Here is an 18317-nt window from a genome sequence, read left to right on the forward strand (position 1 = left end):
AATGGTATATAGGAGATAGGGCTCAAGTGGGTACTGAAGGCATAAGGAAGCTAGATGAGGAAGTGGCCCAAATGCCCATGGTCCCCACTCCTGCCACATTACCTTCTCTTTCCCAGCCCAGGGTTATGGCCTTTTGGGGTGTTCCTTACAGTCAGTTGACTGAGGAAGAGAAAACTTAGGCCTAGTTTACAGATGGTTCTGCATGATATGCAGGCATGACCCAAAAGTGGACAGGTGCAGCACTGCAGTCCCTCTCTGAGATGTCCCTGAAGGACAGTGGTGAGGGGAAATCCTCCCAGTGGGTGGAACTTTGACCCCCTGACTGTTTGTTTTGCTTGAAAGGGGAACTGACCAGAGGTGCATTTGTATATTGACTCAAGGCTGCTGCTAATGGTATGGTTGCATGGTCAGTAACTTGGAAGGAGAATGATTGGAAAATTGGCGACATAGAAGTCTGGGGAAGAGGTATGCAGATAGACCTTTCTGCGTGGGCAAAAAACATGAAGATAGTATGTCCCATGTGAATGCTCACCAGAGGGTAACTTCAGCAGAGGAAGGTTTAAAAATAAAGTGGATAAGATGACCGCTCCATGGATACCAGTTGTCCTTCCTACCCAGCCACTCCTGTCATTGCCCAATGGGCTCATGAACAAAATGGTCATGGTGGTAGGGAAGGAGGTTATGCATTGGCTCGGTAACATGGACTTCCACTCACCAAGGCTGACCTGGTCACAGTCACTGTTGTGTGCTCAGTTTGCCAACAGCAGGGACACACATTCAGTCCTTGATATAGACCATTCCCTGAAGTGAACATCTTGGTACCTGGTAGCAGGTTGATTTCACTGGACCTCTTCCATCATGGAAGGGAAAGCAATTTGTTCTAACTGGAATAGGCACATAGTCCAATGGGTTTGCCTTCCCTGAATACAATATTTCCACCAAAAGTGCCATCCATGGACTTATGGAATACTTCATCTACTTTGATGGTATTCTACACAGCCTTGCTTCTGATCAAGGAAACCACTTCATAGCAAATGAAGTGTGGGAACGGGCATGTCCTCACAGAATTCTCTGGTCTTGCTATGTTTTGTTCTATCCAGAGGCAGCTGGGTTGATAGAATGGTGGAATGTCCTTTTGAAGACCCAATTATGGTGCTAACTAGGTGGCAGTACCTTGCAGGGCTGGGGTAATGTTCTCCAGGAGGCTGTGTATGCTATGAACCAGCATCCACTCTATGGTGCTGTTTCTCCCATAGCCAGGATCCATGGGTCCAGGAATCATGGAGTGGAAATGAGAGTAGTACCACACACTATGACCTCTAGTGATCCACTAGAAAAATTTTTGCTTCCTGTCTCTGCAACCTTAAGCTCTGCAAGTAGAGAGGTCTCAGCTCCAAAAGGAGGAGTACTCCCACAAAGAAACACAACAATGATTCTTTGAACTGGAAATTAAGACTGCCACCTGGCCACTTTGGGCTTCTCGTGCCTTTGAATTAACTGGTAAGGAAGGGGATTACTGTACTGGCTGGGGTGATTGATCCTGACTATTAAGGGGAACTAGGACTGCAACTACACAAAGGAGGTAAAGAAGAGTTTTCCTGGAATACAGGGGATCCCTTGGACGTCTCCTAGTACTACCATGCTCTGTGAAGTCAATGGAAAACAGCAACAACTCAATCCAGGAAGGACTACCAATGGCCCAGAAACTTCAGGAATGAAAGTCTGGGTCTCCCCAACAGGCAAAGAACCATGTTCAGTTGAGGTGCATCTGAGGATAATCTCTATCTTTTCCCCTTATCATGTTACAGCATTTAAGTTATAGAATATCAAGTTTAAGAAGGAATATACACCCTATTCTGGAGAGATTTAGTGTGTTTCTTATTGTATGCAGGACAGCTGAGCATTGTTAGATGAAAAATATTTCTGTTATTTCTTTTTATTTAGAGATTGAGCAGGTTTCAGGTGATGTGTATAGCTGCCAAGTTGACAAGTGGTGGACTGTGATGGTTGGGATCATGTGTCAACATGGCCAGGTGATGGTTCCTGGTTGTCTCGTCAAGCAAGCATTGGCCTATCAGTTGCTGTGAGGACATTTCATAGACTTAAATCAGCAGTACATTGATTGCATCTATGGCTGATTATGTCTGCAGTTGGCTAAGGGAAGTGTCTTCTGCAATGAGAGATATTTTATCTAATCAGTTGAAGACTTTAAAGGGGAGGTGATAGCTTCAGCAGTTAAAAGAGAGAACTTTCATCTGTACTTCAGCCAGCAAGCCTCTCCAGGGAACTCATCAAAGATCTTCATCGAGTGTCAGCTTGCAGCCTGCCCTATGGAATTTGGACTCATGTATCCCCACAGTTCATGAGATATTTTTATAAAATATATCATATTATTTAAAGATATCTCCTGTTGGTTCTGTTTCCCTACAGAACCCTGACTAATATACTTGGTCTAACTCATTCAGGACTTTAGAATAAGCCATGTTTAACCGTTCAGATTTTCTCAGCTCTTCTTTATCTGATACTTGCCCTGGATATGAGTGCAATTTAAAAAAATTGCACTTTTTGTGCAATTGTCTCACCTCCAGGAAAAAGCTTCCTTACCTCTGTTCCTTCTCTGGGAATCTTAATCTGTTCTGTTTGTTTATTGATTGATTGATTGATTACAGACTTTTCTCCCCAGCTCCTATGATTTGTTTAAATTCTCTCCCTCACACAGTGCCCTGTTTTCCTTACACTTCTCAGTTCTAGGACCTGTCCTATCTTACAAAACTTCAGTTCACACTCCTTTCCCCACACCTTACTTTCTCTGTAAGTCTTTCCTGCCTCTATTTTCAACCCTTTTATGGTTTCCAACCCAGGGAAGCCTGATGAGGTCAATCCAGAATGGTGGGTCACTTCAGAAAAGTCCATATTGCCTTTAGGTGGTCCAGACTGAAACTAGATTGGTCACAACAGTTCTATCAGCCTTTCTATGGTGTTTTTTCTCTCTCTCTCTTTTTTTTTTTACCTTGAGAGCCCTTTTGTTTGCAGTACACCTCCGCAGCTTGTGTTCTGCCCTGGGTTTCTGCAGACTTAGGATCCTGTGCCTAGCTATGCATAGAGTTCTAACTCACTGCTGTGATTTGGTCTACAGTCTCTGTCCATGGTGAGACATGGTGAGACATGGCTCCAGGTCCCCATACTGCCACTGTGTAGCCCCTGAGACATGGAATTGCTTCATGAGCAGGGAGTAGAGGAACTAGATTGGGAAAATCATGACATAGCCCAAAAATGCTCAGTCGGGCTCCCATGGTGGTGCCACATCCCTCGCTCCACTACTTCTGCCGCTCTGTTAGGCCATCCCAAAACACTTTAGTTTTCTCTCCACTTCCAGAGATATAGATACAGTTCTATTTTCATGTTTATTTTTTAATTGTATAATTCTAACTTTTTTCTTACCTTGTTACATTGGCTAAGACTTCCAGAACACTGTGAATTAGCAATGAGAGCTAATATTTTTAAATTATTCCTGATTCCCTTTTAAAATTATATTCTCAGATATGAATTATGCTTCTTTTGGTAGCGTTTGTCAAGATAAACTATCATTAATGGGGCCAGCCTAGTTTCTCAGCATGTAAGAAAAATTCAACCAATTAGTGGTTAAGTCCTTAAAGGCAGGACTATTTCTCATACTTTTTCTCTTCTTTTGATTTTAGCCATGCATGTCTGGTGTCCTTACTATTTGAATGAAAGGACCAAATAAAAATGCTCTTTTTCTAGAAGTGGAGTCAGTTTTACTACAGATTTGCTTTGTGTACTAAAAGTACTACAGATTAGCTTAGGTGTACTAGAAATGCATCATGATTATTCAAATATTGCTTTTATGGGTTGACAACAGAAATGGAACAGCTCCTGGACAAAAGCACCTCAAGCAGGCTTATACTTTTAGGCTTGCTATGGCTAATAATTAAGCAGCTGCATATGATAATTTGTCTAAATAAAAGTGCTAAATGAAAAGCCAACCAGACCTCATCTTGAAATATTTAGTCTTTTATAAAATCCATAAAATGTGCCGGTTCTATTAATGTGCTGTGAACTATCCACTTCTGGGAACTAGGATTGAGGAGAGAGATAACACTGGAAAAAAGATTGTTGAAAGTTGGATAATTTTACAGAAAACCAGAATGCATCCATAATGATATCTGCTCCTTGCAAAGTTAGAAAATGAGTGGGTTGGCCACGAAAGCATAATATTTGGTCTACTGAATGACAGAAATGTGATCTTCCTCAACAGAAAACTTAGCTCACAGTTTCTAATCTTCCCATGTGTCACTGTGAGGAGGGTGATCGAATACAGCTGTTGAGTTTTCTTTCCTTTAATACTTAACTCGGAATTCTTCCCTAAATTAGTTCATACCACTTCATAACAGACTTCTAATTTTCTATCAGATTTTATTTTAATTTGATCTCTGAGTCAACAGAGTACATTCAAATATATAGTTGAAGTCAACAGTCTATAATATAGACTACTTACTATAGACTACTTATTGCTACTGCTTATTAGTGGCAATACTAGGTCAGAATGAATATTCCTTAACCAATGACTCCAATCAATTGACTGACTGATTGATTGATTTAACATATTCACCAAACATTTTTGAATGCCTGTCATGGGCCAATCCCTAAGGGATTAATGACAATAAAGATACAAGTAGGCCAGAATCCTTATAGTCAAGAACTTTAAAATCTCTTCCCTTCTCTTATGAGAAATAAAAAAATATATATATCAATATAACTTTTTGGGTTAGTTCATATTAATTATTCCCATAGGATTGCCTCAATTAAAATACACCAAGCACCAGCAAAATTTAAGTGTGTCAAAGTCTATTTAATCTAACCATGCCAGTGGAGGCCAGCCATTCTAAAGGTCTTTTCCATTTGTACTCCTTGTTTTCCTTGCTCTCTCAAAGGATAAATTTGGAGATCATTAAGATCTGCTTTGGTTACACCTGTAACCAAAGTAACAGTAACCTCTTAGCTAGCTATTTGTACACACCAGTGACTTATGTGATATTGCCCACAAAAATGAGTTTTTATATAAAATACAGACCCTAGTTTACTATGAATGATAACTTGTAAATAAATAACAAAAGCATATTAGTGGTTGCTTTCTGCAAAACTTCACAATCAGTTGAAGATCTATGTACATAGTATTATGATAGTCTTCCATGACAACTGTTCTCCTGGTGAGAATTGAGCACGACACAATAGTATCTAAGATATCAAAAGAATAGGAAGTCACTGTGCTCAAGAAAACCTAGGTGGGGATGCTTGCATATTATCTTCTTGCAGTTCTTCCAGAACAAAGCTCCATCACAACACTCAGAAAGCAGTTTCATTGGCTTATTAAGTACATATTTTTAATAGCCCAGTAAACCTGACACTCATTAACAAAGTACATGGTCCTAGGTTGCAATCAGCAGGTGTGTAATTGGAGATAGAAGGCATTTAATCAAATGGTGTCAACATTTATTACCTTGTTGGCAGAATACAATGTGTAGATCTACACCAAAGTAAACTGAGCCTTTTATTTTTTTTTCTTTAAAGCATGTAGTTTAGAATGCAAATTTTTATACTCTAATATGCAGTGAAAAGACTGGTATATTGTGGGCTTAGATATGAAAGTGAAATCTCTGCTTCCTTGGCATTATCAATTAAGAGTAAACTTTTATTCTTCACATTATATAAAGAATGTAATTTCTTCATTCTTTTATAATGAACTTGTGTTGTGCCACGGCTAGCTCACAAATAATAACTTTTAGTTTTTGTCTTTGTGAGTTTCTTCTATGATGTTTGCCAACACATGACAAAGTAGGATCTCTAAGACAAATGTTATGGAAGGTGATTGAGTCTTTTTATCCTCAACCTGAAATTCCAGTGGCTGGCACTTGGTGAAAGGGAAAGCCTTTTGTGTGTGTGTGTGTGTGTGTGTGTGTGTGTGTGTGTGTGTGTGTGTGTGTGTGGTCTGGGAATTGAACCTGGATATCCCGCATGGCAGGCGAGCATTCTACCACTGAACCACCTGTGCACCTGAGAAAGACTTTAATGGGAGTCCAGACCCTAAAATTATACCATCAGACTATAAGATTAAACTACTCTGATGCATAATCACAAAAAGCAGAGAATTTTTTAAAGTTTAGCCCATTTATGGTAGGAAGCTTTATTAAATGTAAAATAAAGAGCCACTTTATAGAGTATCTAAATTCACTGCTTTGTTTGTTAGATTAAACTGGTTAGCAAAGCCCTCTCAAATAAATACAAGACGCATCTCTGTCAGCAAAACACTTTGCTGCTCTCTGGTCTCCCTTCTATTTCCCAGGCAAACTTCTCAATGGAGTGCCAGCAAACACAGTTTCATTACCTCATTCAGTTCTCCACTTGGCTTCCTCACCAACTGTTGGGATTTCCACCAAAGATCACCAATAATATCCTGGCTGCCCAATCCAGAGACCCTTTACTGGAGCTCATTCTCTGTTGCACTTGACAGGGTTCATCAACCCCTCCTTTAAAAAACCCTCCCTCACCAAACCCTATTCCTAGTTAAATGCTCTTCCCAATTCCCAATCCAGTCCTTTAATACAATCTAGCCCATTGTATTACTTGAGGCCAATATTAATGCTACAAATATTTTATGCATGCTAAAGTAAAAATCTCTGTGGTACATGGTAAATCAGTCTTAATCAGATTTTTTTTCCTGTGAAAGCAAAGACCCTTAGGCCCTCAGGGTTTTTAGGGAAATCTAGTACAACTCTTGCATTTTATAAATGAGGAAATAACCGGTCATAACATCCATTCCCCAACCACAGAAAATAATAAAAAGATAATGACTTCCAAATGTTATCATTATGATAAATGGTATTTTACAAATAGAGAAAGGAGGGTGATAGGATAGCAAAAAGAAAAGATGTTCTAAACAAAAATCTTAACCCTTTCATCACCCGCGATCGTATCTAGATTCAAAATCCAAATCATTCAAAAAATGGTACTATGACAACTGAATAGCCACATGCAAAAGAATGAAGTTGAATATCTACCTCTCACACCACATACAAAATGAACAAAAAATGGATCAAAATCTTAATGTAAGAGATAAAACTCATAAGAAAATATGAGTTAATTTGATCTTGGATTAAGTAATGTATTCTTAGAGAGGACATCAAAAGCGCAAACATTAAAAGAAAAAAATAGATAAATGGGACTTCATCAAAATCAAAGATTTTCGTGCTTCAAAAGACACTATCAAGAAAATGAAAAGTCAACCCAAAGAATGGAAAAAATATTTGCAAATCATATATCTGATAAGGAACTTGCATCCAAAATATGTAGAGAACGCTAAGAAAATATGCATCCAAAATATGTAAAGAACTCTAACAACTCGAAATATGTAAAGAACTCTTTTTATTGTTCTTTGTAAATAATAAAAGCTAATCAAATCAATTTAAACATGAGAACAAGATTTGGATAAATATTTCTTCAAAGAGGACATACAAAAGGCCAGTAAACACATGAAAAGATGCTCAACAATCATTATTCATTGGGGAAATGCATATCAACACCACAATGGGACACTACTTCACCCTCACCAGGAGAGCCAAAATAAGAAAGACAGACAATAACATGCATGGAGGGGATGTGAGGAAATTGCGATCCTCATAATTTGCTAGTGGGATTGTAAATGGTGTCATAATTTTGGAAAACAGGTGTACCACAGAAATATAGTGTGGCTGGTTAAGTACTGTATGTGCAGCATAGATTTTTTTCACTCCCAAGAATCAATTTTACCCTCCTGGGGGTAATGTAGCCCCCACTGAGGATATATTGTCTACTTTTGCAATTCATGTGTGTGCTGGAGTGTACATATTTTATTTCCTTACTGTAAACAGAATTTATAATTCTTTCAGTAACTTGAATTTAACATTGTCAAAGTTAAGTACATAAAATTTATTTTTTTGAGAATTTGGAAATATTTGTAAATAATTTTTAGATATGCTAAATTTATATAAAATATTAGGCAGCCTTCAAAGTTATTTTTTTCTGAGAAAATTTATTGACATTAGCATCTGTTTATGATATATATCATCAAGTGGAAAAAAATACAAAACTATATTGAGAATACTTTATAAATTTTCTAAAACGATATACATATGTGAGTATAAAACTGGCAAACACTCATTAAAACATTAATGGTTATCTCTGAGAGCAGATACTGTAGATAATTTTTGTTTCAATTTTAAACAATTCTGTAGTTTAAGTTTCCTATAATAATTTTGCATTACTATTGTAACTGGGTAAAAAGGTTACTAACAAAATATTTATTAAAATGAACTCATATCATGTAAAAAATGTAATAATTTCTATTTGTCTAGTACTAGAAGTAAAGTATTTATGTAGCTTGAGGAGAAGGATTTTATTTTTGCTTTTGTTTATATTCATAAACAAAAATACATTATTTTCAGTGAATGTGAATGAATAAGACTGAATTGTACACATGAAAGTATACACTGTATTGCATATATGTTACCACAATAAAAATTTAAAACCATAAAGTATACTATTTCCAGCTAGTTAACATTTTCAGTGCTTACTCAGCAAATCGATTAATCCTTAAAAAACGACAAATTGACTATGTATGACCCAGGTTCCTAGCAATTTATCCTTTTTAGAACTAACTCTAATGTATTTCAAGGTTACAGGAAAATCATTCAGCAAACATTTGAGCTATTAGAGTGAACGAAAAGTCACTTATGCACTTGAACCCAACAGAGTAGAGTTAAGTAATGACCCGGATTTGAATAACATCAACTCTGGGAGCTAATGAAAGAAAAACACTTTAAATAAATATCATTTGAATAGCACAGTTTGCAGAGTGCTCTGACTTGATATTCACAACAACTCTGATACTATTCCCACTATTTATGATTACACACCAGTAAGTGAGAGTGGGTCTCCAACCCAAGTTTTGGGCTCTTCATAAATTTGGATCAATTTTCCTTAGTGAATAAAATCAGTGAGAATTTTAAGCAACTGAGGCAAGTAATCATGACCTACAACCTCACTAATCATGGCTTGCTCCAGAGCAGTGTTCAAATATAGCCCTCTCCCCTGCCTCTTGGAGTCCCCCTTGGCTTCACAGAGAGCCACCCGGAAGGCTTCTTTCATGCACTGCCTCAAAGCCTGGTGAGTCCTCTCTTCCAGTGCTCTTAAGATGCGGCATGGGGGGCAGGCCATGGTGGCTCAGCAGGCAGAGTGCTCGCCTGCCATGACAGAGGACCCAGGTTCGATTCCCAGTGCCTGCCCATGTAAAAAAAAAAGGATGTGGCTTGGGGCCTGGTTGGGGTGAGAAGCAAGGGGATGGGACCCCAGGGCTCCAGGAAGTCACACTCACTGGACCTCCGGGGGTAGGTGCTTGTTGTGGAATGTCCATGAAGAAACATCAGGAAGCTTCATGAAGGGAGAGCCTTGTTAGGAACTGCGTGCTGCGAGCCTGCACATACCGCCTGACAGCCACCTCCTCGGGCCCACACAGGCCTGCTTGTATCCAAAGCATAAGCCAAAACACCAAAACAATCCCTGTCTACGTCTTTCCTGATGACTTGGCTAATTTTATATTTTAAGGGAAAAACAAGAATAGCTTAAATTAAACATATATATATATATTGTAGCTCTGATTAAAAAAAAAATTCCCAGAACCAATATATAAGCATATAAATAATAAAAACAATTAAGTGACATGTTGGGAATATATCTATTTCTTCCTATCAGAGCAATAAATCTATCTCACAAACATTCAGGATTAGCCTCTTAAATTTGAGCCAAGTCATGTCCAAGGTTTTCACTTCAATAACCTTTGGCTAGTAAAATAACAGGTCATGATTCAGTTTTTTGATGTTGTTATAAATTTAGGCTGGAAAAAAGGCAAAAATATATCTGTGATTAAATACGTCAATGCTTAAATATAACTATTATGCCACACATATAAAACCAACTAATTGTTTTACAATGGTATGAAGATAATTCAATGGGGAAAAGAGAGTCTTTTTAACAAATGTGCTAGAATAACAGGATATCTATATTGAAGGAACTGAATTTCAACACTTTTCTCCCACTATCCAGAAAAAATTAACTCAAAATGGATCATGTATCTAAATATAAAAACTAAAACTATAGAATGTCAGAAGAAAACATAGAAACTTGCAACTGGGGTAGACAGAGATTTCTTAAATAACAGAAAGCTCTAACTATAAAATAAGAAAGTAATAAACTAGATTCCATCAAAATTAAGAACTTATGCTTCTCAAAAGACACCATGAAGAAAATGTAATGACAAGCAACAGACTGAGCAAAAACAGTAATACATATATTTGAGAAAGATATTGCATTCAAAATATGCAAAGAACTCGTACAACTCAATAGTAAGAAAATAACCCAATGGAGGAAAAAATTATCTAAAGACCAAAATGACCACTTCAGAAAGAATCTATATGAGCTCAGAAAAAAAAGTACTTAACATCATTGATGATCAATGAGATGCCCATTAAAACCACAATGAGATACCACTATACATTCGCTAGAATGATAAAATTAAAAAGACTGACAATAGTATATGTTCATGAGGATGTGGAGAAAATGGACCTCTCATGCACTGCCATTGGTACGTCAGATGGTACAACTATTGTGGAAAAAGATGTGGCCGTTTCTTACCTAAGTTATGTGTATACAATGTGTGACTCGGCAGTCACACTTGTAGGTATTTGCTCAAGAGAAATAAGAACACATGTCCACACAAAGGACAGGGTGTGAATGTGCGTAACAGCTTTATTCACAATAGCCCCAAAGTGGAAACAACCCAAATGTTCATCAAAGATGAGTGGATAAACAAATTTAGTAAATTTATACAATGGAATATTATTCAGCAATAAAAAGGAGCAAAGTACTGATACCTCACAACATGGATGAGTCTCAAAACTACTATGCTGAAAATGCAGAAAAGAGCATATACCTTGTGGTTTCATTTACATAAAGCCCTAGAACCTGCAAAACTTATCTGGGGTGATAGAAATCAGAACAATGATTGCCGAGGGTGGGGGTTGAGAAGGAATGGGAGATGTGCTTGACTGTAAACCAACAGGATGGAATTATATTGGATGACAGGAATATTCTACTCATGATTGTATCATGGATGCATAGGTATATTTGGTCAAAACTCCTCAAAGTGTGTACTTGAAGATCTGTATATTTTACTGTATGTAAATTATGCCTCAATAAAGTTTATTAATCATAAATTAAAAAAATACTTATATGCTTTCTAAAAATAAAAACGTCACCACTTTCCAAATCAAAGCAAGAATATTCCTTTCATAGAAGCAACTGTAACAGCAAGTCTTTTTTTTCTCTCTTGGGATGTAGGATTTAACCTAGCTAAAATTGTATGGATTTAAACCAAATCCATTGTGTTAAGATGATGGAATCTCTTCCCATGTGTGCGTGCACGCTGTGTTGTGTTTTAAACAAAGGATAGTTGATTATTGATCGAAGATGGTTTATGGGTAGTTTTATCCACACTGCGATGGGCTACATAGTTTGAGCTCCCAATTAATTTGAAAATAGTCTGATTTCAAGGATTGTGTTTTGTCTGGGTCAGAGCAGGTGTCCTCATCCTTCAACCATTGTAAAAGAAACATTTGAGGGTAATCAAAGGTAATATATATTTAATTTGGGCAAGAAAAATCAAAAGCAGCCTGTAAGAATACTCTCTCTCTCTCTCTTGCCCTGGAGAATGTTTATACTTAAATGCATTCTGATTAAAAGAATTTGTTATTTTTCTGATTAAAATGTAATGCATTAAAAAAGTAATGCATTTAAAAAATTTATTGCATGTAATTATGAATTTGATGGCGGACGGGGGAAAGAGGTGTGCGTAACAATTATACAAATTTCAAGATGGACTGTGTACTGGATAACGATGTTAAATTTCCTATTTCAGTAATTTTACTGTGGTTGTGTAAGAGGATGTCATTGGTCTCAAAAAAAATCAATATATATTTGACTGTGAGTAAAAGGGGAAATTTTAGGTTGTATATATGTCAACAGAACAAAAATAAAATTAAAAAAATATGGGACTGTACAACACAAACAGAGAAACCTAATGTGAACCATGGACTATGGTTAATAGTTCAGTTTTTAATAATACCTGCTTAAATACTTAGAGATAAAGAGACAAAGATACTAATCTTTTTATTATAAACAATGTGGAAAATATAGGAAAGTTTAAAAGAACACAAAAATCACCCATAACCCCATCACCCTGAAAAAAAATACATGATTTTGGATATATGTTTTACATTTTTCATTTATGTATGCTCATATAATTAAATATTCTTAGAAAACATGAATGTTTTTCAATGGTTGCATAGTACCATGATTTTGTTTTACCGAGTACCTCTTATTGAACATTTAGGCCATGGCAGCTAGCTTCACTGTTATAATTTCACTGCAATGAATTGTTGTGCTCACAAATTTTCCTAACAAGTTATTATTCCTATACGTATAGAAGGAGCGTCTGCTTTATCCCTCCATCACAGGTCTAATTAACTGAGTAATTAGACTGGTGAGAAACTGGTGGTAACTTGAAGAGCCACTGTCCTGAGGTTGGATTGGTCTGGTCTCTGCCTGCCTGCTGTCCTCTTAAGTCTCACCCATGCCAACCCCTTCCCTGCCCAGGACTGGTTTTGCCCCTTTGTCTACAGGGAGGGACTTGCTGTACTTCTGAAATGACCTGTCTTTATTCAAAACTCACTCTACCTCTCTGGGTGGAGGAGAATGAGCTCCCACCCGATTCAGTTACCCCTTTAAAACAACACAAGATGTACATATATTTTCGCATCACTCTATAGAAAGCTGTAGCCTGCTGCTGTCTAAAAGAACTTTCTTTCTTTTTGATGATGATGAAAATATTCTTTATCTGTCCATTACAGTAGCCCCTTACGTATGGCTAGCGGGCATTGGCAATGTGGCCGCTGCCACTGAGGAACTGAATTTTAGATTTTATTTCATTGTAATTAATTACAATTTAGATTTAGAAGGCCACAACCAGTGAGCGACGACGCTGTTGGGCAGTGCAGCCGTAAAGCCCCTTGTTACTCCAAGTGTGGTCCCTGGACCAGCCGCCCCCGCAAGGCCCTCGGGAGCAGGTGAGAAGCCTCAGGCCCTACCCCACAGCGGCTGAATCAGGACCTGCACGGAACAGGATCCCAGGGCACTCGTGTGTCCATAGCACTGTCCTGAATCTGGAAGGATACCAGCCAAAGAGTTACTGAGTTATCTCTGAAGAAGTGAACTGTGAGGACAGGGGATGCTGAGAGATACAATGCGAAGAGCACTTTGAGTTTTTCCTTTTTACACCTGCATTGTTGGACTTTGATTCCACACACATGAATTGCTTTTGTAACGTATAAAACCGTAAAGATAAAAATCATGGGGAAATTATCAGAAAGACTGATAATTTTAATGTTTAGTGAACTAGTATATGTCAAGTCAACCAAATGCCTTCTGATGGGCAGAAGAGGTTTATGGTTGAGGAGGGAAGTTTCTCAAAAGAGGCATCTCTCTACTTAGGTCTTCCTAATCCTGGGCGATGCCTGCCATGTTTTATAGAAAAATATAATTAATTACACGTCTCCCAGTCCCGTCACCTGCTATAACTGCATCCAACAGTGTGGTAAATAGGACTCATTCTCTCTGAACCAGCACGCTAACCATCTGAATTGTTGACATCCAGCAAATGAATAGTGCCTATAGGTTTAACAGAAGTCAGTATTTCACGTGAACTCTGGCTTTAAGAAGTTTTCAATTAGAGAACATTTTGCCTTCCCAGTGATGCTAATCCACAAGGAGAAATACGTTTCAGGTAAAGGTAACTTAACAATTAAGGATTATTTTTATTTGGGTTAGAAATTGTGATAGAAATGTAGTCTTATCAGCACGATCTGCTTAAAATTCCTTGTCAGAAAAACACTATTAACTATACCAAATAATGATGAGATTTCTTCAGTTGTAAATTATATCCCAATGGCCTTCAAGCTTTTCTTGACTGTCATCTACAGTATGAAAATAATCTTATGCAAACAGAGAACTGAAACAAATGTTTATTCTTATCCTAAGATGCATTTGAATGTTTTCTGTTTTGGTATATTTTATATATTCTATTTTGGTGTCTTTAAAATGTTCATTATATACTGATTTCACAACATCTTAATACGTCAAGACCTACAGCTTGAAAAAGCACTTTTTTCCCCTTAAACTTTGATTTTAAAATGATTTCAAGCTTACAGGACAGTTGCAAAAATAACGTAAGTCTCATACAGAGAACTCCAACATTCTCCTACTCCCCACCCCACTTCCCAGATCCACCAATTTCAACATTTGCAAAACACTTTTAAGGCAAGAGAAGAAAGGGAGATAATAAGGAAGGAGAGGGAGGAAGAGAGAGAGAGGATATATAGATAGATTGATTGATTAGCTCAGGAAGAAGAGAAAGAGACATAAGACACCCGAGAGAGGAAAAGGGGAGGGAAATGTCAGAAGTGGGAGGCACAGGGAGAGGAATAGGGACTCTGGGTCCCACAGTGTCTCTGGCCCTGGTCAGTGTCTGCTCAGCCCCATATGCACTCAGCGGAGTTCGGTTAACTCTGTTCTGAAGGTGACCTGGTCTACTCTCAATAGCTCTAGAAAACTCAAAGCAGGCAGATGAGAATTAAATCGCTAAAAGGGGAAACACGGCACAAGGGAGTCTTTGGTGATACCGAGCTGAAACCTGGTTCACATTCAGCCAGGAACAGCTTGCCAGCCTTGGCTGCTAGTCCCTTTTCTCCATCCCTAAGACAGGAAATTACGTGAGGCCCAAAATATGCTCCCTTACAACTTTATGACTGAGCACAGCTGTTCTGATAGAATTTCCTGTTTCCAGGCTCAGTACATGAAGATTTGTTCGCTGTCAGCAAATGTGCGCTGAGCACCTACTCCAGGTCGGCTCTGTGAGGTCCGGGTCCAGCCTTACATGTGAGTGGGGGTCAAGAATGGGATGTGCTGGCCCGGAGCCCACAGTGGAAAATGTGTCCCCTTTTGCCGCTGGCCAGTTTCCCCAGCTCCCCCCCCCACACACACACACACGGCAATTCTCTTCACTTGTCCTCGGGCCCTGGGGGGACTCCTGTATTTCACCCCATCCTTACCCCACAACCCAGAACCTCCCTCTTATTCTTGAGACATACGATACTGGCAGAAATTCTGATTCCTCATCATGTGTGTGTGTATGTGTTTCAGCAGCTCCAGAATAACAGGCAGCAAATTAGACTATTTAACACGGCTTTCTAGAAGATGCATGAGGCATTCGTGTATGGTTCACAAAGGGCTGTACTGAATTCTTTCTCCTGAGTTCTTCCACCTCCAGCCTCGTTCCTGGGTTAACAGACTATAAACGATGTGTTCAAAAAAAAGAAATAGAAAAGAAATGCCATAAAACATAAAGAAAGAACAAAACTTTATTTCCCAAAGTGAGAAACACCTTTTTTTTTTGTTTGCTTTTTTACGTGCCTGGCAGAAGAAGTACTGTTGCAAATGCTCCCCGGCACTAAACCAGATTAATTTTCCATTCAAGAGGAAATGTAAGCAACTGGGGCTAAAGAGGCAATTGCAGGGCCCTATTATTTAGCACGTTTGAAATGAAAGCCAAGGCTGCTATTGAAGTGCTGGCTGATGGGGCTTTCTCTTCCTCTCTCTAACGCCCGCCCACAGGTTGCCTGGCAACCACATTGCCTCGCTGAGAACACTCCCCAGCAATACCTGACCTCGAATTTTAATTTTTGTGCTGATGTTTAGGTGGGAAAATAAATAAATAAATGCAATCACTCTGGAACAGTAGTCATTTTGACTAATAAGCAGCATTATGTGGATGATTATAAGGTGGCAAATAGGGCAATGCAAAAGGAATATGGGTAAATCTTTCTCTTTTTTAGGAATGTCTTATTTAGAAATATTTTAATTGTGAGAAAAAGTATGAAAAATCTGGGTAGACTTTTGGAAAAAATTAATGAAGTGGTTGTATGAAGATAAGGATGTCATGGTAAATTTAACCAAAAAAATCCTATAATCTGTCATAATAGAAAGCATAAAATGCTGATTTTTATTGTCCCTCGATTGGAAAAGCTTTCTAAAAATAGTAAATAACTTTAAATGTGGTATAGATGAAAGGATATGGAGCAGCCACATACACTCCGAGCATTACCTTCCTTTACCACGTGGAGTAGAAATAAGAGTGCACACGCATGGGAGAGAAAAAGAGCAGATTTGAGGCTTTACGTCAACATGGAGGTAGTCATAAGTTGTTTTTTTCTTTCTTTTTTTAATAAAAGAGTTTAAGTCAAACATGTCATACTTGACGTAAGTCATACTTATTTACATAAGTAAATCCTCACTGTCTCTATTATCCCTTAGTCACAACTTCTGAAAACTGTGCTCGCATCAAACTATTTAGCTGTTTCTAATTCACCTAATTCCTGGGGTTAGCAATGCACATTTTTACCATTTCTGAAAACCATCCTTCTAGCCAACATTGGAGATGAAAGGAAAGTGCAGCATACCTCTTTCCATTTCAAAATGTAGTAAGATTCTTGTCTGAAAATTTAATTTTTACCAGAAACACTCTTTTAGGTACCTACCACAATAAACAAAGCAGGTAAGGGCTTGGGGTTCACATCCCCTACTTGCCAGATGTGGGGCCCACTTAGTATCTGGGTTTATTGTCTCACCGATAAAACAAGTATAGATACCATTAGCAATCACTGTATTGGCAGATGTGGGGTCTAAATGAAATCACCCAGCAGAAGGCATCCTCTGGCAGGTACTCAGTGCCAACTATTATTATTGCTAAAATACAGCACAGTTTTACAAGTGTCACGGAGAATGTGATGTGCCACACAGATCCCCCTTCAAGAATGAAGGAATTATTCTCCCAGCTGCTGGCTGCCCCAAGACAGCATTTAGCTGTCATCCCTCTTTAGTGATTCCTTTGGCTGAAGTACACTGTCTCAGATCATGTATTCTTCCAGGGGCAAATGAAACCAATGACTGATCTGTGTGGGTGTATAAAGACCCGAGTCTCACTCCAGCTCAGAAGGGCCACCCTAGATCCAGAGTTCCCCATGGACATGGCTATGGCCTTCATTAGCCCTGTATTAAAGCTCAGCTTGTCCTTTGGCCCAATCCTACTTCCTTCTCTTCCTTTTTACTAGATGTCAAACCCAAGGGCACTCCCTAATAAATATCTTACTTGCTAAACTTCATCTCACAGTCCGCTTTCTGGGAAACCAACTTGCAACAATGAGCCATCACAGATATATTTAAGAGAACTTTTAATGGTCATGGTATAATTGTATGTAAGAAAAGGAAGCTATCAAATTCAACATATGGTATGATCTCAACTGTGACTAATTATATTAATGTGAGTATGTAGGCATTAAAAAACTGGAAGGTATACCAAGATTAACAATATTTCTTTCTGGGTGGTTGGGATCAGAGATGACCTTTTATTTTCTTTATGCTTCCCTGGGCTTTCTAAGTTCACTATAAAGAGAAAGTTACTTTTTCAACGGAGGGTGGGGGAGAAGGGATCTCTGAAGGGTTGAATTCCATCCTGTACTTCCCCCCACCACCCAGTAATTCTGCTTTCAGATACTTATGAAGGAGTATGAGTTCTTCTATAATACTCCTCACCATCATAACTGATCTGCTTACTCCTGTGTCTTCAAGGGCTCAAACTTCAACTGAGGAATCCTTTCTCAAACTTCAACTAATTCTCAAACTTCAACTAAGGAACCCTTTCTTCAAAACAAGTTAACTCTGGCACTCAATATGTAAAGCATTTAAAATTGGGCTTCTCTGATAGAAATCAAGATAGGGAGTAGGTAGGGGGAAGGAGGGAGAAGATGGACGCATGGACTCCTTGGGCAAAGCTCTAATGGCACTTTGAAAACACCGAACAAGTGTTAGGATTGTTAAGTGTCCCTGAGCTCTCACCCTCAATCTTGATGATGTGATTCGAAGGCAAGACATAATCTCTAATGTCAATCTGTTGGACAAACACAAGTAAGAAACCAGACCCGATTAGAGGGTGGTAGAGTCTTTGGCATTGTAAATAAGTGCAACATGAGTCCAGAGAGAAATGACATGTCCACAAACCTTAAGCAATCAGAAAGGGCTTCATGGAAGAAGTGGGTCTT

The 18317-nt window shown here is 38.4% G+C and overlaps 1 protein-coding gene across 1 annotated transcript in view; it reads left to right on the plus strand.

Moving 5' to 3' along the window:
- LOC143656862 (uncharacterized) overlaps positions 1-18317 on the plus strand; it is a 66702-nt gene that overhangs the window by 22178 nt on the left and 26207 nt on the right. The window contains exon 4 of the mRNA XM_077128634.1: positions 15008-15099. Within this exon, the coding sequence (XP_076984749.1) occupies positions 15008-15078 (71 nt within the window). The 3' untranslated portion in view covers positions 15079-15099. The remainder of the gene's footprint in view (positions 1-15007; positions 15100-18317) is intronic.

The sequence above is a fragment of the Tamandua tetradactyla genome, chromosome 15 (assembly GCF_023851605.1).
Source record: "Tamandua tetradactyla isolate mTamTet1 chromosome 15, mTamTet1.pri, whole genome shotgun sequence".
Classification (NCBI taxonomy): Eukaryota; Metazoa; Chordata; class Mammalia; order Pilosa; family Myrmecophagidae; genus Tamandua; species Tamandua tetradactyla.